Consider the following 22,916-nt stretch of genomic DNA (forward strand, 5'->3'; position numbering starts at 1 on the left):
AACCCTAATATATACCAGCACTTCTGATATGGAGAAATCCTGAGGTCACACAACCTCTCCCCCACTGTATCAGCACTCTGACGTTACTGGGATCCAAAAACACTTTTACAGATGAGGACTGAATTAATACCAAGCATGACAAACACAATACCTTGCAGAATCATGGAGCTAAGTATACAGACACTCCCAGCAGGGAATGATCCCATTCCACCAAGAATTCCACACAGACAAAATAGGAATCAAGCATTAGTATCAAAGCAGAAAAAAACAAAACAAGAAAGTGAAAAACAAACAGCAGAGGTACAAAGACCACTTATCTGAGAGGAGTTCTGGTATTGAGCAGAGCTGGTTACAGAATGTCCTTAACACACAGGAGACCATTGAGCACCGGCAAGCAAGAAGAGAAAACTACTCAGTTAAATAGCCCAATCTGACCCTGATTGCCAGTCCTCCACAGGTGTGTGGCTTTAATTCCACACATCAACTGCACCGCCCGCACTGAGCACAAGAGGGAGCCCCAAACTGGAAAACGTATTCACAACAGACTTGTATCAGGAGGATGTAAGCGAAAGGTTCCTTATTTGTGAATACTGGAGGTGAATAATGGTGGCCATAATGGAACATGAGTTACTTTACAGGGAAGCCAGGAGTCTGTGACCTTCCTAGAATGGACTTTGTATGCAATAGTGAGGAGTTGTACCAATACAACCTCTTTAGAGGAGGCCTCACAAGAAAAGACAAGATCCCTCAGAATTGTTGACAGGATCATAGTGAGACACAAGTGTATGAGAACAGAGGAGAAGGAACTGTTGTGTGATGTAGCAAGGGAATTGTACCAGAAGAACTGTGCCTAACAGAGTAATATTTAGTATCCCTGTAATGTGGTATTTAGGCTACTAGCCATTTTTAGTTGAAAAATTTGTAAAATTAGTTCAGCATTATAAAGAGCAGTAGGTGCTACCCAATAGTCATTATTGCCATGATCAGTATTTCATATTTAGTTATTATAGTCACCGTTCTTTCAATAAACGATGGCCAATGCATTTTCAGCCCAAAAAGTAATTAAAAGTGCCGACCACTAGGTGTCTCCCTTCTGTGTAACTTGCTATTTGTTGCCTGCTGTCACGTGTAGTCCGCCTCTAGCAGCAGAGACACCAAGATTTCTTATAGGAAGTGGCAGCGGGGATTTGTCTCTGCTCTTGCTCTCCTGTCTGTCACACTGCATATAGGCCGAACAACAGAGAACAGAGATGTGAGATTTAAGATTAGGTAAGACACTGGACAAGTGAAAAAAAAATGCATGCTGGAAATTCAGGGAAGTTCCAGTACCTATTGTGCTGCTAGAATGCAGATGAACAGAAACCAATTGCTCAAGAACTATTTATGGCAAATTACAGAGCTAGGGAGTTAGTCAGGATAATTCCTGGTCATTAAAGATTGGCATGTACACCAAAATCAGTTTTTATTTGTTGGAGGTGAGAAACGCAAGTTGGTAGGTTTGGTTGAGCGAATAGGCATTGTTTAACATACTACAATTCACTGTCAATGTTCTACAAATAACATATCTACAGCAATGCCACATTGCATCTGGTGAGAATGGAGCTCTGCAGAAACCTGTCTTGAAAGGAGTGGAGGCGTCAATGCTTGGCTTCATTCATCATCTATGGGACACTAGAAAAACTGAGTGCTGTACTCAGTGTTCTTCACCTATCTCTTCATGAGGTTGTCCACTACTTTTACGTTGATGCCCTATTCTTTGGATAGGTCATCAATGTCTCATTGACCGGTGTTCAACAACTCTCCCCCTTGCCAATTAGCTATCCTCAGTGCAGGCAACCAGAAATGCTCAGTTCCGGAGCTGCCCCATCTTCTGATAATGGCAGCAGCCGGCTACTGCATAGCCACCTCCCATTCAAATCAATAGAAGGCGGATGTGCAGGACCCAGCTGCTGCCGTTATCAAAGGATAAGGCAGCTCCGGAACTGAGCATTTCCAGCTGCCTGCTGCCGACGCCGGCACAAAAGACAGCTGATTGGCGGCCGATCAGACATTGATGACCTATCCTAAGGCGTACTTTGCACGTTGCGACATCGCTAGCATCGGCTAGCGATGCCGAGCGCGATAGTACCCGCCCCTGTCGCACATGCGATATCTTGTGATAGCTGCCGTAGCGAACATTATCGCTACGGCAGCTTCATACGCACTTACCTGCCCTGCGACGTCGCTCTGACCGGCGACCCGCCTCCTTCCTAAGGGGGCGGGTCGTGCGGCATCACAGCGATGTCACACGGCAGGCGGCCAATAGAAGCGGAGGGGCGGAGATGAGCGGGACGTAAACATCCCGCCTACCTCCTTCCGCATAGCCAGCGGGACGCAGGTAAGGAGATGTTCCTCGCTCCTGCAGCTTCATACACAGCGATGTACGCTGCCACAGGAACGAGGAACAACATCGTATCTCCTATTGGTGCAACATTATGAAAATGACCGACGCTACACAGATCACCGATTTTCGACTTTTTTCGATTTTCGAGTTTCAACTTTATCGGCGCATCTAGGCTTTACACATTTTGACGTCATTACCGGCACCGGATGTGCGTCACTTTCGATTTAAACCCGACGATATCACAGTAGCGATGTCACAGCGTGCAAAGTACCCCTAAGGATTGTAAAAGTAATGTGCAACTTCTATAACCATTCAATTGAGCAGAGGTTCACAATGTGAACTTTTGCTCCATTAAACACAGATCTCTGCAGAGCCCCATTATTAGGATCACTGGATATTTTACTGGATGGACTCCCAGTAATTAGCAAGTTATCCCCTACACTATGGATAGGTGACAACTTGCGATTTTTTTGAAAGCCAATTCAAAAATCACTTGCTGACAGGTCAGAAGTGTCCAAATTTGCTTTTATTTTATTCATGCTGCTTCCCTGAACATTTGTTTTTTGTATTTTTTTTTAATCCGTAATATGGTTTACGGGACCTGGGCCTTTTTTATATTGTGGTAACTTTTATGGTCATTACAAAGGGGTGTGGGTTCACAGTTTAATAATGAAAAACAGCCTAAAGACACAAAGACACACCCCAGAGGAACATGTGAGCCACGCCCCATTAGCAAAGACCATAAAAAGTATCACTAAATAAAACAATCCATGTCTCTGGAATTATATGGCAGATTTAAAAATTGAGGGAGAAAGTGAATACGGTATTTAGGGGAATGTCAGAAATTAAATCCAAGCAACATCTGTCAAGTTTTTAAAGTTTGTAAATAAGATGACAAGATGGATGGATGGATGGATGGATGGATGGATGGATGGATAGATAGATAGATAGATAGATAGATAGATAGATAGATAGATGAATGAATGAATGGATGGGTAGATAGATGGTTGGATAGATGGATGGCTGGATAGAGGGATGGATAGATGAATGAATGGATGGATGGGTAATAGATGGTTGGTTGGATGGATGAGTAGATGGATGGATGGATAATAGATGGTTGGATGGATGGTAGATGGATGGATGGATAATAGATGGTTGGATGGATGGTAGATGGATGGATAGATAGATGAGTAGATGGATCGATGGGTAGATGGATGGTAGATGGTTGGATGGATGATAGATCAATTAATGGATAGATGCATGAATAGATAGATGAATGAATGGATGGGTAGATACATGGTTGGATGGCTGGATAGATGAATGAATGGATGGATGGGTAATAGATGGTTGGATGGATGGATGTGTCGCAGGCGGAGGAGGGGACGCTGCGCTCTCCCACTGCTCGGGTCCGGCCGCTGCTGGTGCTGCGGCTGCCGCTGCTCGGTGGTGGCTCGAGCGGTGGGCCGGATCCCGGGGACTCGAGCGGCGCTCCTCGCCCGTGAGTGAAAAGGGTGGGGATTGATTGTGGAATTTAGTTATTGTCCGTGACGCCACCCACAGTTGTGGTGATATTGATGACACCACCGCTGCTCTAGACGGGGATCCCGGGAGCGGTGACAGAGAGCAGCTTTGTTGTTAGTTCTCCCCTCCGTGGGTAGGGGGTTGGTTGTCCCGGGGTCCGGTGATGGGGTAGGGATGGATGGCAGGCGGGTTGCGGGGCCTGACGAGGTGCAGGGTCGCGGGGGCAGCGCTGTGCCGCACGGCACGGTGGTACTCACTCAGCCAATGATGAGGACACAGTTCTCGGTAAAACACACGGCTGGATGGACGGGTCCCACAGACAGCTGCGGTGTTGTTTCTCCCGGCAGGTTGATGGTGACTGCCTTTCCCTGCACCTATGTGCTGTAAACGGTTCCAATGGGTTCCCACCGGTAACCCGATCCCCAGCTTGGATATGGGCCGGAGGAGCCCCTTTTGCCCGCAGGCTCTGGCCCTGGGAACTTTAGCCTTGGCGGTGACTGTGTTTCCCTCTCTCGGTTGGACTGTTGCCTTCTGTGAATTTGGCAAATTCACGGCGACTCCTAGCCTTGCCGGAGTCCGTAAGCCCCTGCCAGATGGTGCTGGCTTCTCTTTGCGTACCGGTCCGGTACCGCCGGGCCACCGCCCGTCCACAGTCCTTACGGTAGACTCCGATAGGCCACTCCTGCAGACGGTCACCACCATCTGCCAACCTTGCTGATCTGTCCGGGCCTCACACCCGGACCAACTTCAGGCTGCTCTTCTACCACTTTCCTCCTTCCACTTCAAACTCCACAACTAATCTCTCTCCACTCCTCAACTCTACTCCTTACTGAACTGCCTGGTTTTCCCGCCTTCAGGACAGTGAACTCCTCGGTGGGCGGGACCAACCGCCTGGCCCACCCCCCTGGTGTGGACATCAGCCCCTGCAGGAAGGCAACAAGGGTTTTAGTCTGACTTCGGTGTGCCTGACCGGGAGTGTGGGGTGTGTTGGTGTTGTTCTCTGTGGCCTCTGGCTTGTCCAGGGCGCCACATTCCCCCTTAGTAAAATGCAGACCGTCCGCGGGCTGCCCGTCCATCACCGGTTTTATTTTCACAACTGAAAAGATAGAAAAATGGTAACACATTATAAGTAAAATAACATCTTCCCACATCGGGAGGTACTCTTACTTAAACGCTGCGTAACGGTTACGGCTTCCGCTCTCTCCCACCCAAGCAACCTGGCCCTGATGCTGCCCCTAAGCAAACAAGCAGCACCCCTTGACCCCAGTCCAGCACAAGTTGCCCGAGCGGGTTCTGTCCTTTTCAGGGGACCCACGTCCATGGGGAGCCCCTGAAACCCCCAGAGGATCGCCACCGGTTGCGGTAGTGGCGGGCTTGGGCCATCACTTCCCTTTAGACCCATCCTCCAAATCAGCCTCTCCGGAGGCGGTAACGGTGAAAGCCATAAAACATTTTTATTTACATGCCACAAGTTTGTGGTTGCCCTGCTAGTTCTCGGGCCTGTTCGTAGTAGTTTCTACGCATAATTTGAAAAAGGGGGGTCCCAACGGGGACCAGTTGCCGGCAACGACCGGTTCAAATCAAGCTGACAATCAAGGCTTCAATCAGGTGACATCTCAGTTGATCACTCTTATCATTCATCTAAACGGTACTTTTAACACTTGTGGTCCCAACGGGGGACAACTTGCAGCGGGGCTCCGCTGCCATCACTCCGATTCTTCTGAGTCAGCTTCATCCTCCGCCACCAGCATATCAAACATGCAGTGACAGGTCTGCTGTGAAAGGGGTGCCCGGTACCCGTTTCCACCGTTGCGTGCGGTGTAATAAACTACTGGTTCTCCCACGTAACGGAGACGCTCACTTGCCTCCTCACTTTCAGGGGTGGGCTCAGCACCGGAGCTGGAGTCACTGGAGTCACTATCACTTGTTTCTGCGTCAGGCGGGTTGCCGCCAGCTGCCGCAGCCTCCTGGCTTCCAGTATTCAGCACATCAGAGTCAGCTGTAATAGCACGGGGCAGCAGATCGGGTTGGTCAACACTGAGGTGCCCCATGAGTAACGGCAGGGACGACGTGAGGGCCGTGACAGGACCGGGCCCCCCAGCCGCAGTGGCCGGTCCTGGTAGGACATGGGGACGTGGGTTACCCGTTGGCTCCATCACATCTGCGCCCATCCCATACATTGGGGCAGCTGCAACCAGCATTTCCACCTCATGGGTGCACTGCTCCATCATGAGATATATCTGACTTTGCTGGCGTTGGTGGAACTCCATCACTCGGGCCTTCATCCATGCCACGGTCCCGGGCTCGGGGTCTGGCGCAATCACTGCCGGGACTTCTGGCACATTTTCATTAAGGGGCCGCGGTCTCAGCGGCTCCCACGGGAGCGGTTCGGGGGGGTCCGGAGCGTCTGCAGCCGGTTGGTCCGGGGCGGGTTGGCAGGGTATCGCTACCGGTTGGACAGGTAGCGGGCCTAGTGGCGGGGCGGCAGCAGCTAATACGGGTAGCGGGGAGGGAGGCAGGGTGAGCAGGTGCAGGCTGGGCTCCTCAGCCACAGTGGCCGATCCCTCGGGAATACAGGGGTGTGCAAATTCACGGTGACTCCTAGCCTTGCCGGGATCCGTAAGCCCCTGCCAGATGGTGCTGGCTTCTCTTTGCGTACCGGTCCGGTACCGCCGGGCCACCGCCCGTCCACGGTCCTTACGGTAGACTCCGATAGGCCACTCCAGCAGACGGTCACCACTGTCTGCCAACCTTGCTGATCCGTCCGGGCCACACACCCGGACCAACTTCAGGCTGCTCTTCTACCACTTTCCTCCTTCCATTTCAAACTCCACAACTAATCTCTCTCCACTCCTCAACTCTACTCCTTACTGAACTGCCTGGTTTTCCCGCCTCCAGGACTGTGAACTCCTCGGTGGGCGGGACCAACCGCCTGGCCCACCTCCCTGGTGTGGACATCAGCCCCTGGAGGAAGGCAACAAGGGTTTTAGTCTGACTTTGGTGTGCCTGACCGGGAGTGTGGGGTGTGTTGGTGTTGTTCTCTGTGGTCCCTGGCTTGTCCAGGGCGCCACAGATGCATGGATAGATGGATGGTTGAGTAGATGGATGAATGGATAATGGATGGTTGGTTGGATGTATGGATAGTAGATGGATGGATGGATGGATGGGTAGATGAGTAGATGGATGGATGGCTGAATGGATGGTAGATGGTTGGATGGATGATTGATAGATGAATGGATGAGTATATGGATGGATAGATAAATGGGTAGATGAATGGATGGATGGGTAGAGATGAATAGTAGATTGTTGGATGGATGGTAGATGGATAGATGGATGAATGGACGAGTAGATGGATGGATGGATGGATGGATGGATGGATGGATGAATGGATAGATAAATGGATGGATGAGTAGATGGATGGTAAATGATTGGATGGATGGGTGGTAGATGGAGGGATAGATGGATGGATGAGTAGATAAATGGATTGTTAGATGGATGGATGGATGGATAGAAAAATGGATGGGTGGACAGATGAATGGATGAATTATTGGATGAATGGATGGATGGATGAATGGATGGATGGAAAGATAGATTGCTGTGAACCAATACACTTGTTCTTCTATATGATGTATTTATCACATTACTTTCCCCTACAAACTAAATGTAAAGAAAAGTCCCTCAACCTATTTTGAAGAATCCTGCAATTAATTGTTGGCACACCATAATGAAACGAATGGCTTCTTTGTAATGGTAATGTTAGTCATAGATCCATCTAGACAAAGTGATTCCTACACTAAACGTTTACAAGCCTTCCACTGTTCCAACACACCACGTGCCAAAAAGTGAATCCACACAACTTATTTCACCCTTTGAAAAATGGTCCAACCTTATACAAAAGCATCTTATAGTACAAGACTCCTCTGCCTCCTTTCTGCCAGGCTGATGATTGGCACAGCTCCTGGAAAATTATAGCCATAGCCGTATCATATCCCGTTTTTTAGGTTCTGACCGGTCCAGTAAAGTTATTTACATGACACATCCAATAACCACAGCAAAGAGAAGAACAAGTCCCCTTGCACGGTTAAATTTTTGGATACAGAGTTGGAAGGCTATTAAGACTAATTCATCCTCGAGATCAAAGCCCACACGCAGGCAGCTCTGCGGCCCGCAGCTATTTTCCTTTTACTCCACTTCTTGACAGCGGTCCTTCATATACACAGCTCTGTTCTCTTCTTATAAAATATTGCTTCCTTCTTATTAAAAGAAATGGAATCGCTATCTATTACAGGCCAGGAGACATCAGAGCTTGTCCCTGGCCGCGGCTGACGTGGATACCTGCGAAGGATGCTCTGTTATCGGAGAGCGGCTCGGCCGTCGTTATCTCTTTAATAAAGTCTATAAAAATAATGTCTTTCATAGAAGTATTGTAGAGATCACATTTGTTTGCTTATATAGAGGGAAAAAAATATTTATCCCGAGCACCAACATCGTTTTGTGTCTACACCGGGACCACCCAGAGAGCAACCGTCAAAGAGTTCAAAGGTTCACAATAGACCCGACCAATTTAATCAAGATTTTCCTTGCCTTTCTTATAACCAGATTGGATGCAAAACAAAATATCCCAACAGACTCGCTGTCTGGAGTCTGGGAATGTCAAGAACAACCTCATACTCAAGTCAGAGGGAGGGGAGCAGATTGGGAGACCAGAGCTCAGTAGAGCATCTCACCCCACACCTCCTCCTCCTCCACAGGAGCTGAACATACAGGACCCGCACAATACAGAAGCCACAGTACAGCCATATTCAGGGACTGCACTATGTTCGACCACACTCAGTACCCATATAATTGCTTCAACTATGATGGAGATGAGTATCCAACCTGCAGCTCCGACGAAGAAAAGAAGTGCACCCGACCCGCCTATAGGTAACCATGTAGTTTAGATTTCCTTTATTTTCTGTGCAACTAGTTCTTTTTATCCAGCTTGCAAAATTAATAATATTTGATAGTGAGCTACAGAATGTTGGAATAATCTGTCCTTTATGGGTATATCTACTTTATTATTATTATTATTATTATTATTATTATTATTATTATTATTATTATTATTATTATTATCTAAAAATATTAATATTTGATAAGTGATTTCCAGAAAAGTTGGAATAATCTCTCCTTCAAGGGTATATCTACTTTACTTATTATTACTAGTAATAATAATAATAATAATAATAATAATAATAATAATAAATACAGTAGATATACCCATAAAGAAGAGGCTATTCCAGCTTTCTGTATGTGACGATCAAATATTAATATTTTTGAGAGCTAAATAATAATAATAATAATAAATAGAAAAATAAATAAAGTAGATATTCCCTTAAAGGAGAGACTATTCCAACTTCTCTGTAAATCACTAACAAATTATAATTGCAATAATAATAGAATAAAAAAATAACAACAATATAAATTACCTATAAAACAATAAGATGTTTACATAAGATAATAATAATAATAACTATTATTATTATTAATGTTAATACTAATAGCATGGCAATTTATAGTGTAGTGACCTATAAAGTAGGTGAAATAAGGTTTTAACATAACTTTTGAATATTAATATCAAACCTATAATAATATTAATAAATATTGATAAAGAGTATAATGAAATATTATGATCTATATACATCTCTAATAACTTTTATGGAGTTAGAATTTCTAATAAGGATAATAATAATAATAATAATAAATGGAATAAGAAGAAGTAGAAAAAGTAGAATGATATAAAAAGGTTTAGAAGCATATCCCCTCGATTAACTTCTATACTTTAATAAATTATTTGTATTTCTTAAACTAAAAATTAGAATTTACACTGTAATAATTTACAATGATCTATAAGTCATAAGAGTCTAGATGCTTTATGTATGTAATAAAGAAATATAATAACTAAAAGTCATGCAATAATGAAAAGTAATTAAATCAAATACAAACAAAAATTTTGGTAATATGTTATACTGCCCTAGAAAATCTCACATTAAAAAAAGGGACATATAAGTCAAATTAAAATAGTAGTGATAATAATGACGATAAAATAATAATATAATATTAATAATAATAATAATAATAATTAGTAGTAGTAGACTAAATTCTTATTCTTCTTATTATTATTGTAACCTATGAAACATCTCAGAAAATTTACGCTCTTAAAGAACCTAATGTAAAAATACAAATATTAACAATACTGAATATCTGAACATATGTTATAAAATATAAAATAATATACTCTTCTCAGGATAAAAATTCACACATTACATTAACAGCAAAATCAACCATCAAATTTATTGTAAATCTTAATCTGCAGAGATTGCTAACAATATTCATAATATAATACAATTTTCCACAGCATTTTATTGCTATTGTCCTTATTACATTTAGAGTACAAGCTTAAAGTTTTTAACTGACTATATTTTCATATTTGTAATATTTAAGGACATATGTGGTTCCTTTTTATTATATAAAATCATAGAATGTTACCGGTTATATTTCTTATTTCTTCTATGCTTATTACCTGTAAGCAGTATCAACTCTTCATGCCTTATTATACTATATTATATAATATTTTAGATTATATTATACTCCGTTACATTATAGTATATTATTTTAGATTGTACTATATTAAATTGTATTATTTTATATATTATACTATATTATATTTTATTATCTTATATTATATTTTTATATTATATTATAATATACTATATTATTTTATATTATATTATGTGTTTTATATTATATTATATTTTATTGTTTTATATTATATATTATTTTATATTATATTATTTAATATTACATTATATTATTTTATATTATATTATATGTTATCATTTTATATTATATATTATTTTATTTTAAATTATATTATAGTGCAATATTAATATATAGTATATTATAGTATTTTATATTATATTATACTATATTTTATTATTTTATATTTTATTATATATTATTTTATGTTATATTATATTATTTTATATTATATTATATTTTATTATTTTATATTATATATTAATTTATTTTGCATGATATTATATTATTTTATGTTATTTATATTATATTTTATTATACTATATTACATTTTATAGTATATAATAATATATTATATTTTATTATTTTATATTATATATTAATGTATTTCATATATTATATTAATTTATATTATTTATATTACATTTTATTATACTATATTACATTTTGTTTTATATTATATTATACTGTATTATATTTTATTGTTTTATATTATATATTAATTTATTTTATATTATTTTACATTATTTATCTTATATTTTACTATACTATATTACATTTTATACTATATTATATTTTATTGTTTTATATTATATTATTATAATGTGCGATATGGAGACGTTGTCAGCAGTGCACCTTACAGTAAGAGATCCTTAGTTCTCAATATCTGGGCTGGGAATTGTAGTTCTACAAAAGTTGCGAGACCATGGATATCAACATGAAAATACACCCACACTCATGTCTGTGGTTAATTTCCCTTATGTGTCTTCTTTCTGTGTTTCAGTTACATTGCACTGATTGCTATGGCCATCCAACAAAGCCCTGACAGCAAAGTGACCCTGTCGGGTATATATGACTTTATCATGAAGAAATTTCCCTACTACAGATCCAACCAAAGAGCCTGGCAGAACTCCATAAGACACAACCTGTCTCTCAACAGCTGTTTTATTAAGGTAAGAACAAGCCCAACTGGTCAGATGTAGCAGAGCCGAGCTTCTCGATGGGCGCAGCTCATGGCGTTATCATTTATCCCCTATTTATATATTTATCACCTGGCGCGTTGCTCTGAAAAGGTAAATGACAAATCCAGCTCTTCTCTGAAGGTAGAAAATAGTGACGTTCAACCCATCTCCCATAATGTTGGGCTCTTTTTATTCGTAAGTCCCAAAATGCCATCGTCCACTCCTGACCAATCCAAATAATTAATGTATATACAAATATTCGATCCTTGTTTCTAGCAGATAACAGAAATTGATATCAATGTACTTTGTGCCAAATGGCAAATTTAGCCCTGCTATAAATATACATCTAAAAAGGGAGCCAAAAGGTATAAGATATATCAAGCAAAAGCAAAAAGTGCAATTTTCTGTTGTTAACAGCTCCTTTATGAAAACTTTTCATATAATATAACGTACCGCCATCATCAGCGTTTTCTGCACCTTCAGAGTCTGAGATGATCTCTGGCTCTCAGCGAAAAAGTGCAGATTATTAATACCACAAATGAAATGCTTAAAAGGTCTGGAAGTGGGAAATGCTAGAGTCTTTGGTACACCTCGTTATAGGCAAAAAAAAAAAACTTTGAAAAAAAAATAGTTAAAAGTTCCTCTAGAGTTTTTTCTGACCTTTGGTGGGGGGATTAAATATTTTTTTCTTAATTATTATTAATATTTTGATTGTTATTAATATTTTTTATTGTGTATCACATGCGAAATACTGATACTATTTTGCCATTCTATATAAGGCCACAAAGAAATTGACCAAAAAAGTAAATAAATAAAGCAATAAATTAAAAAATAAATTATTTTTAATATATCTGTATATATATATATATATATATATATATATATGTTTCATATATATATATATACACGTATATTTATGTTTTATATATATATATATTTTATATTTATAAAAATATATTTACTTCGAAAATTGTTACTCCATCAGCTACATATATATATATATATATATATATATATATATATATATATATATATATGGTATTTTCGAAGTAAATATGTTTTTAAAGGTGCTATTGACATGAATTTCTCACCGGATGTTGGTAACAAGCCGTCCAATCCACACAGGCAAAGAAATCAAACCATGAATGTCCATAAATTAAGTTATGTATAATAATGAGAAATTACACAAGGAAAAAATAATTGAACAGATGAAGAAAGAGAGGTGCAAAAAGCTAGGGAAAGTCATGACACCAGCTGAAATCTATCAGTCATTATAAAGCAATCCTGCCACTTAGTGAAAAATAATATCAGCTGGTTCAACTGATGGCCTATAAAAAGGTGTCTCATTACCAAGGTGTCACACAAGAAACATCTTATGATGGGTAAAACCAGGGAGCTGTCTCAAGACCTTCACAACCTTATTGTTGCAAAACATATACTGATGACATTGATTAGAGAAGAATTTCTAAACTCCTAAAGGTTAGAGGGAGCAATAATCCAGAAATTGAAAGAACAGTATAAACCAGACACGACCAGGTATTCCCCGCAAGATTTCAGACAGAGGAATGAAAAGAATTATCAGAAGACTTGTCCAAGAGTCAAGGACCACCAGTGTAGAGAGACAGAAAGACCTGGAATCAGCAGGTACAATTGTTTCAAAGAAAACAATAAGTAATGCACTCACCCTCCATGCCCTGTATACACGCTCACCACGCAAGACTCCATTGCTGAGCAAAAGGCATATTCAAGTGTATTAAACGTTTGCTCAACAACATTTAGACAAGTCTGTGAAATACTGGGAGATTATAGTCTGGTCAGATGAAAGCAAATGTGAACCCTTCGTATGCCTTATTATACACCATGTTTGGAGGCCAATAGGCACATCACCCCGAAAACATCAACAGTGAAGTGTGGAGGTGGGAACATCATGGTGTGGGGCTGTTTTCCAGCGTATGGCACTGGCAAACTTCATAGAATTGAAGAAAAAATGAATGGACAATTGTACTGAGCAATTCTTGATAAACATTTGTTGTCATTTACCAAGATGATGAAGATGAGTGTGGACATTTCAGCAAGACAATGATCCCAAACACACAGCAAAGGAAACTCTCAATTGATTTAAGAGAAAGAAAATAAATCTGCTACAATGACCCGAATAAATCACCGCACCTGAATTCAATAGAAAATGTATGGAAGGAACTAAAGATCAGAGTTCATAGAAGGAGCCTATGAACTTTCAGGATTTGAAGAGTGTTTGTGTGGAAGAATGGCCCATAATCACACCTGAGCAATGCATGCAAATAGTTTTTCCATACAGGAGCCATCTTGAAACTTCATCAGCAACAAAGTCTTTTGTAAGAAGCATCAAGTAAATTTCAATAAGCGTGATCAATACTTTTTCCCTGTGTCATTTTTCATTAATACACATAACTTAACTGATGGATATCCATAGCTGAATTCTTAGCCTGTGGGGATTGGATAGGTTGCTACTAATTATCCTATAGGAAATTCATCTCAATAGCACCTTTAGAAATATATTTACATAGAAAACTGGTGATGTGTTCAATACCTATATCCCCCTCTATATGTCTGTGTGTGTGTGTGTGTGTGTGTGTGTGTGTGTGTATATATATATATATATATATATATATATATATACATATTTTATAAACAAAACCCATTATTAAAAAATACAAAAATCATTTAGATAGTCTGAAGATTCAGAATACGAGATGTTACAGCCCTTAAAAAAACACTGACAAAAACTGGACGATTTTTCCGTATGGGTTACTGAAAAATACTCCAGCATTCATCAGTATTTTTTTTATAAGATTTTCATTAGAGTTTTATCAGTTTTTCTCGGAAAGGAGAAAAAAAAGTTCCTCTGGCTTCTTCTGTGAAACAGTCCCTAAAAACAGGTAGCACATGGATACCATCTGAGTTCTATCCAATTTTTCAATGTATCCATAGACTTACATTGACGATTTTGATCCACCACTGAGATCCATATTGGACAAGTCTCTGTGGTTATGTGTGAACAGCTAGGTCCAAGGAAAAAAATCAGATTTGTGATCTACTACACAAATCCAGATAGCACTCGTATGTAAACAACTGACGTCTGACAGGGCCCTTAGTACAGGTACTACAAGTAGCACACACTAAAAATAATTACCGTATTTTTCGGACCATAAGACGCACTTTTTTTCCCCCAAATGTTGGGGGAAAGTTGGGGGTGCGTCTTATGGTCTGACTATAGGGCTGCGGCTGAGAATGAGGGTGCTGCGGGTCATCGGGGGCACGAGCAGGCAGCAGCAGCGCCTGCCGTGACCACGTGGGCCCGCTCATTACATATGCACGCCCATCCTCCCGCCCATCTCTCAGCGCTGAAGCCGGCACTGACAGGTGGGCGGGAGGACGAGCGGGGACGCGCGCATAGCAAAGAGCCGGCCGCATGATCACCCCTGGCAATTAAAGCCTGGAGTGATCATGTTCGGCTGTATTCACTGCCCCCCACGCGTCATTACCAGCGCGGGGTGCAGTGAATCAGTACACTCACCCGTCCCCGTGTGTGGAGCCGCCCCCCTGCTGCACACGATGTCTTCCTGTCTGTGCCGGTCAGCTGATCTGTGCTGAGCTGGTCAGCTGATCGGCACAGACAGGAAGACATCGCGTGCTGCAGGGGAACGGCTCCACACACGCAGGTCATTGCCGGTGAGAGGAAGATAATCGGTGCTGGAGGGAGTGAGGAAAAGGTGAGTATAAACGTTTATTTTTTTCTCTGTGCTATAGGATACAGGCCATATACCAGGATGGTATATGAGCACGATGGGTTGCATATAGCAGGATGGGAGTATATGAGCAGGCAGGATGGGGGTATATGAACAGGATGGGGGGTATGTGAACAGGATGGGGGGTATATGAACAGGATGGGGGGTATATGAACAGGATGGGAGTATATGAACAGGATGGGGGTATATGAACAGGATGGGAGTATATGAGCAGGCAGGATGGGGGTATATGAACAGGATGGGGGTATATGAACAGGATGGGAGTATATGAGCAGGCAGGATGGGGGTATATGAACAGGATGGGGGTATATGAACAGGATGGGAGTATATGAACAGGATGGATTGGGGAATATGAGCAGGATGGATGGGGGGTATACCAATAGGATGGGGGTATATCAATAGGATCGGGGTATATGAACAGGATGGGGTATATGAACAGGATGGGAGTATATGAGCAGGATGGGGGAATATGAGCAGGATGCTGGTATAGGAGCAGGATGGGGGTTTATAGCAGGATCATATACAAGGCAGGAGGATCATTACCAGGATGGGGTACCTTAGTAGAGAATTTGGGGACATTACCCCCATAACAATGTCAGCAGCAGATCCTCGCCCCATAACAGTGTGTCATGACCACATTTTTTGCTTAAAGTTTTATTTTCCCATTTTCCTCCTCTAAAACCAGGGTGCGTCTTATAGTCCGGTGCGTCTTATAGTCCGAAAAATACGGTAATTTGTGTCTGGTTACTTAATACTCTGTTCAACAAAGAGTTGTCCCAATATTAAAAGTTATCACAACTATAAAGCGTTATCCATAGAGAATGGGTAGAGTAGTGGCACGTGGCATCCATTCAACTTGGAATTCCTAGAATAGGTAGTATTGTGGTTGATGTTACAAAGGAAACATTTTTGTTCAAATGTTTATGAATATTTTTGACCCAAGACCCTAACACGAAGAAATGGGTTTTGAATGTTAATTTTAAATTCAGAATTTCTATAATTACAACCTTCTTTTTATAGTAATACCTCAAAGGAACAGCTGCAAACAATGACATATCACCCTAGCCTTAAAATTAAAATCCTTTAATTCCCAGCTCACCAGATAAGAAACTAGTAACCATTATCTATTCTAAATAAGACTTTGTTTGACTTCAATAAATCATTATCTTCTGTCTTATTGCACAGACAGGAGAAAGTGTGGACAATAGCTAAAACTCCCCCTCTTCATACATCATCAGATACAAAGTCATGAGTACAGAGAATTAAAATTACTTATAATATTCAGCATGAGACTAAAATTCCTATAACACAACTTATAATGAATACAGACTATCTCATATTAATTCAAGATTAAAATTCCTATAACACCCTCCTTATGCATAACACTAACTCTATCTGTTATATACCCACAGGTGCCAAGAACAGAAGGGAATGACAAGGGAAAGGGAAACTATTGGTCTTTTGCTTCAGGATGCGAGTCGATGCTCGACCTCTTTGAAAACGGGAATTATAAACGGAGAAGGAGGAGACGAAATATGAAAAAATCACAAAAAGATAGAAAACAAAATTTGACCAGAAACCATCATACTAGGGAATTTACCTTGATGGCATCTTCAGAACAAATGGCAGCGGGGCAAGAAAATAGAACTGAATCAAGAAGTAGACAGGTGGACTCCAACATTTTGTTCTCCAGCAACATTTCCACCAGACAGAGTCAATCAAGCTCAGGTCTTGGAAAAACAGAAGAGATTAAATTTAGCATTGATTATATTTTATCATCACCAGACCCTTTACCGGTTCTGAGACCCCAACATAATATTCTTGACAACAAATTCCATATTTTGGACTCACAGCCAAGGAACCTCCATCTCTGGAGTCTTTGACATTCGACACCTGGATACCTTAGTTTAATCTTCGGTAATTCCGGGCAATATTTGGTATCAGGTTCTTCAATGATTCTCTTATGTCTACTTGGTCCTTCAGATGTAAATTTTGCAAAAGGTTATATAATAGTATCTATAGAAAGGGCTAAAGATCTCATGATGAGTTCCCTCAGATCAGTTACATTTCTGACAGTTACTGAAAAAAACAATTCCGGTAGGTTTGTGCAAGTTTTGGAAGAACCAAATTCTTAAAGGTTTTCATTTCTAATTGGGTCTAGAATCTTTATGTGGGTCAAGGATCTCAATTTTTGGACTAAGCCTCCATTCTAGAGTTGAGGGGGTTTGCTTTCTATTGACCATTTGATGAGGGTTGATTGTCTTGTCTTCATGTGAGAAGCAAACACATATGGCTCCTATGTTTTCAGAGTTCCTTTAGTCAGATGGACACTTACTTCCCATAGGATCCTTTTTCATACTACTTTTTTTCCCAAAAACATCAGTGGATCAAAAAAATTCCTTGAAAAAAATCATCCAATATGAAACATCTCTCAAAATCTTCCGTTAAATCGAAAGCAAAAAGGGACAAAGAAGTTCCCTGATTCCTCACAATGGCAATCAATCTGGTGAGCAGAAAATTAAAGTAACTTTTCATTTCAAGGGGCTGCTCAGATGTGTTGGATTTGACACTGATTTATGGAAGTCCATAAATCACTATAATATCTAAGACCAATAGTGTCCCATGCAAGTAAATGGGGTTTCTACAACCTGGTTCAACTGCTCTGGCAAAATTATGTGGTATAATTATAGACAACCTGTTACTTGTGACTCCTGCTGCCCAAACTGCAGCAACATGAATCAGAGCCTTACTGCATGATTGCATCCAGGTAAACTTTTATCTGAACTGCTCCGGCTTTTCTGGCTGGAGACCATGGCCAGAGATGTGACCAGTCAGATGCTCCCACAGCCAGCTTCTGCCTACAACGCTATCGGTGATTGAAAGGTCTTTTGATAAGTACACTCATTGGGAAGACCTGACAATCAACTGGACTGTGGGGTAAAAGTGGGGGTGAGCTAAGCTTATTTCTGTCTATGGTCCCTGTCAAATCTTCAACCTACACATTAGGGTCTCCTGGTGAGGTGGGTCCTCCAAGCCCGGGTCACAAGCGTCGGTGTAACAGGTAGGTGGGGCATACACAAAACCGTTAGCAGAGGTACTGAAAGCAGCAGGCAGACAGGAGACCAGGTAGAAGGTAGCAGAAGTACTGGAGACCGCAGGCACACAGGAGACTAGGTGGAAGGTAGCAGAGTTACTGGAAACCACAGGCAGAAAGGAGACCAGGTAAAAGATACCAAAGGTACTGGAGACTGCAGGCACACAGGAAAGTAGGTAGAAGATAGCAGGGGTACTGGAGATCGCAGGCACACAGGAGACCAGGTAGAAATTAACAGAGGTATTGGAGACCGTAGGCAGACAGGAGACCAGGTAGAAGGTAGAAGAGGTACTGGAGACTGCAGGCACACAGGAAACTAGGTAGAAGGTAGCAGAGGTACTGGAAACCGCAGGCACACAGGAGACCAGGTGAAAGGTTGCAGAGGTACTGGAGATAGCAGGCAGACAGAAGACCATGTAAAACGTAGCAGAGGTACTGGAGACCACAGGCACACAGGAGACTAGGTAGAAGACAAAAAAGGGAATTTATCACCCCACCACAGATGCAGGAATCCCAACAAATCAAAGGTGGTAATGCATGAAATCCCAAAGGACACATTCCTTAGGAAGTAGTCAAAATGGAAAAAGAAAAATAGTAATTCAGCACCACTAAAATAGTAAAAATGATGATCTTTATTCCATAATTGTCTCCATCCAAAATGAAAATTCCATAGTGTACAATAAAACATAATGCATTTCAAACTACTCAGAATTCTTAGTCATCACTTTTATGACTAAGAACTCTGAGAAGTTTGAAACGCATAAAGTTTTATTGTACACTATGGAATTTTCATTATAGATGGAGACAATTTTGGGATAAAAATTACATTTTTTTACCATTTTGGTGGTGCTGGATAACTATTTTTTTTCAATTTTCACTACTTCCCAGGTAGAAGGTAGCAGAAGTACTGGAAGCGGCAGGTAGACAAGAGACTGGTAGCAGAGATACTGGAAGTGGCAGGCAGACAGGAGACTGGTAGCAGAGATACTGGAAGCCACAGGCAGATGGGAAACTGGTACTAGAGATACTGGAAGCCACAGTCAGACAGGAAACTGGTAGCAAAGATACTGAAAGCCACAGGCAGACGTGAAACTGGTAGTAGAGATACTGGAAGCTGCAGGCAGACATGAAACTGGTAGTAAAGATACTGGAAGCCACAGGCAGACATGAAACTAGTAGTAGAGATACTGGAAGCCACAGGCAGATGGGAAACTAGTACCAGAGATACTGGAAGCCACAGGCAGATGGGAAACTGGTACCAGAGATACTGGAGGCCGCAGGCAGACATGAAACTAGTAGTAGAGATACTGGAAGCCGTAGGCAGACAGGACACTGGTACCAGAGATACTGGAAGCAGCCGGAAGACAGGACTTAGGATCACTAAAAGTCTTGATACCAAAACACAGATGTGTGTTTTAGTGAGCCTTATATAAGCCCAGGCAGACGATCACAGTCAATGGAGCAGTCTACATGGAGCACAACAGAGTTTAGTGGACCGGGCTGAGGGGAGCACATCCTGGATCCAAGACAGGTGTGTGACACTTCCTCTGAAATGCTGGACCATTTCAGAGAAAAATATGCTTGGCTACAATTGTATCCATGCTTTTGGCACCATAAATTGGGTGATTGATACCGTTTATGTAGAATACTACTATTTTCAAATATTTCCAAATATTCCATGTAGGGAAGCCAAGCATCAATTTCATGACAATAGGGTTAATCATTCCTCCTGCTCTTCTAAATCCAAACTGTGACCACCAGGTGGAAGGAGAGTGACTTTCCAAGCATTGCAACGCTGTTCAATAGGATCTGAGCAATGGTCACTGCACAGCGCATGAAGCAAAGGACGTCCGTCTATTCAGCTGAAAATTTCTTATTACAATGTATAGAACATAAGTTTTCTAAATTGGAGAACCTCTTTAACGAAAATAGTGATAACTGACTACACATCTACTGTAATTCCTTATTTTCTTCATGAATTTGGAGCAAGAAGTTATCTACACTTACTGCTTACATATGTTTAATACCAAAAGATGTACAGTAAAATGGCACAGGCCCCCCAGAAGAGTGCAGCTGTAGGGCGTGCAGAAGTAACATTCTCACCCGAGACCCCACACTTGGTAGGTCCAAAGGTCCCTCTAAAACGGAAGAAGAAACGAACAGTAACAATAGTACAAGGGAAGTCCTGCTATAGTAATGACTGTGACATATTGGGTATTGAATACTATTAAACTTTAAAAGGGTTTTTGAGAACTTTCATATTGATGAATCTTTGTGATATGTCTTTAGGATAAGTCATCACTATCAGATCAGTGGGGATTCGACTCCCACCACTGAGTGATCTGCTGGTTGCAGATAGAGATAAGCAAATCTGTTGAAATTCAAATAAGGCAGAATAGCTCAACTTTGGCCCAGAAATAAAATTTGGATTGGATTAGATTAGTGTAAATTAAATTTGCTGTGAAGGGGTAAAAACTAAAATCTCTTCTAGTCACCTCTCCTTCCTGTACCTCTCTAATCCTATCGGCTCCTCTTCTTCTGTCTCCAGGTCTCCTAGTCACGTCTCCTTCCTGTACCTCTCTCACCCTATCAGCTCCTCTTCTTCTGTCTCCAGGTCTCCTAGTCACCTCTCCTTCCTGTACCTCTCTAATCCTATTGGCTCCTCTTCTTCTGTCTCCAGGTATCCTAGTCACCTCTCCTTCCTGTACCTCTCTAATCCTATCGGCTCCTCTTCTTCTGTCTCCAGGTCTCCTAGTCACCTCTCCTTCCTGTACCTCTCTCATCCTATTGGCTCCTCTTCTTCTGTCTCCAGGTCTCCTAGTCACCTCTTCTTCCTGTACCTCTCTCATCCTATCGGTTCCTCTTCTTCTGTCTCCAGGTCTCCTAGTCCCCACTCCTTTCTGTACCTCTCTCACCCTATTGGCTCCTCTTCTTCTGTCTCCAGGTCTCCTATTCACCTCTCCTTCCTGTACCTCTCTGATCCTATTGGCCCCTTTTCTTCTGTCTCCAGGTCTCCTAGTCACCTCTCCTTCCTGTACCTCTCTGATCCTATCGGCTCCTCTTCTTCTGTCTCCAGGTCTACTCACCTCTCCTTCCTGTACCGCTCTCATCCTATCGGCTCCTCTTCTTCTGTCTCCAGGTCTCCTAGTCCACACTCCTTCCTGTACCTCTCCCATCCTATCGGCTCGACTTCTTCTGTCTCCAGGTTAACTAGTCACCTCTCCTTCCTTTACCTCTCTGATCCTATTGGCTCCTTTTCTTCTGTCTCCAGGTTAACTAGTCACCTCTCCTTCCTTTACCTCTCTGATCCTATTGGCTACTCTTCTTCTGTCTCCAGGTCTCCAAGTCACCTTTTCTTCCTGTACCTCACTCATCCTATCGGCTCCTCTTCTTCTGTCTCCAGGTCTCCGAGTCACCTCTCCTTCCTGTACTTCTCTCATCCTATCGGCTCCTCTTCTTCTGTCTCCAGTTCTCCAGCACCGTAGTTCTTCAGCAGGCCCCACGCTGACACATGAGGCGCGACTTACATAATTAACTTGCTATGCTCCCCTGTGGCGGGTATAGGGTCTAGTGAAGAACAGTCACACCGGAGGCCTAGAAAAGACAGAAGAGAGAAAACAGAGGAGCCAATCGTTTAATTGCCGTATGGGGAGGGACAAGGAGTTTTACCATTATTTCCAACGAAATTCACAATGCAAAGCCAATTTTTTTTTAAAAATGAATATATTTGCTCATTTTTAGTAGAACGTGTTTGAAATCTGGGCACCATGTAGTGGCCATTCTAGGGTACTGCACCTCAGCTCCTTTTAGGTCAATAGGATCTGAACTGCAGTACCTAACATTGGCTACTACATAGTATAAGGCGCTGTGCTGCAAATATACATTTTATTTTCTGAGCACTGCTGATTGGTGGGGCTGTTGGTTCACACCCCCACGGATCTGATAAGCCCTGGAAAAGCCATTTTAAGCATTGTCCGCAAACTTTCTCATGTAATCCTAAGTAATAAATAACCAGCCTGATGTTCCATAGAACAGTAAAGTATAAAGTAAGTTATTCTATATGTTGGTATTATATAGACAGACATCTATTTTTCTAGGTTATTTTAAATAGAGAAATGCGTTAATATAATGTAGGTAGCATGTAAGGCCGGACATCACCGTCTGATGTGTGCAATTAAAGATACATGTGTCCTCGTATGTCATACGTCTTACCATGTAAATACATTATTGTGTAGTGTTGTTATATTGACTTTTGACCATCAATAAAGTCAATGAATAACTTTTCAGTTAACAACATATATATTTTTTATTTTATTGCTAGAAATGTAATACCCCTTTAAGTTTTGGACTGTAGGGGTTGACTTAGGGAT

General features: G+C 41.4%; 1 protein-coding gene across 1 annotated transcript; it reads left to right on the top strand.

The window, feature by feature from the left end:
- Positions 1 to 8,685: 8,685 nt before the first annotated feature.
- On the top strand, positions 8,686 to 19,072 carry FOXL3 (forkhead box L3). Its single transcript, XM_075319180.1, has 3 exons — positions 8,686 to 8,827; positions 11,487 to 11,655; positions 16,865 to 19,072. The coding sequence occupies exons 1-3, from the start codon at positions 8,721 to 8,723 to the stop codon at positions 17,333 to 17,335; spliced, it is 747 nt and encodes a 248-aa protein (XP_075175295.1). The 5' UTR covers positions 8,686 to 8,720; the 3' UTR covers positions 17,336 to 19,072.
- Positions 19,073 to 22,916: the final 3,844 nt, after the last annotated feature.

The sequence above is a fragment of the Anomaloglossus baeobatrachus genome, chromosome 7 (genome assembly GCF_048569485.1).
Source record: "Anomaloglossus baeobatrachus isolate aAnoBae1 chromosome 7, aAnoBae1.hap1, whole genome shotgun sequence".
Taxonomy (NCBI): Eukaryota; Metazoa; Chordata; class Amphibia; order Anura; family Aromobatidae; genus Anomaloglossus; species Anomaloglossus baeobatrachus.

Bases quoted from the DNA above. Each gene is read 5' to 3' on its own strand.
- FOXL3 (XM_075319180.1), top strand. From the start codon at position 8,721: ATGTTCGACCACACTCAGTACCCATATAATTGCTTCAACTATGATGGA. The intron at 8,828-11,486 runs GTAACCATGTAG...TCTGTGTTTCAG, and splicing joins TGCACCCGACCCGCCTATAG to TTACATTGCACTGATTGCTA. The intron at 11,656-16,864 runs GTAAGAACAAGC...ATATACCCACAG, and splicing joins TCAACAGCTGTTTTATTAAG to GTGCCAAGAACAGAAGGGAA.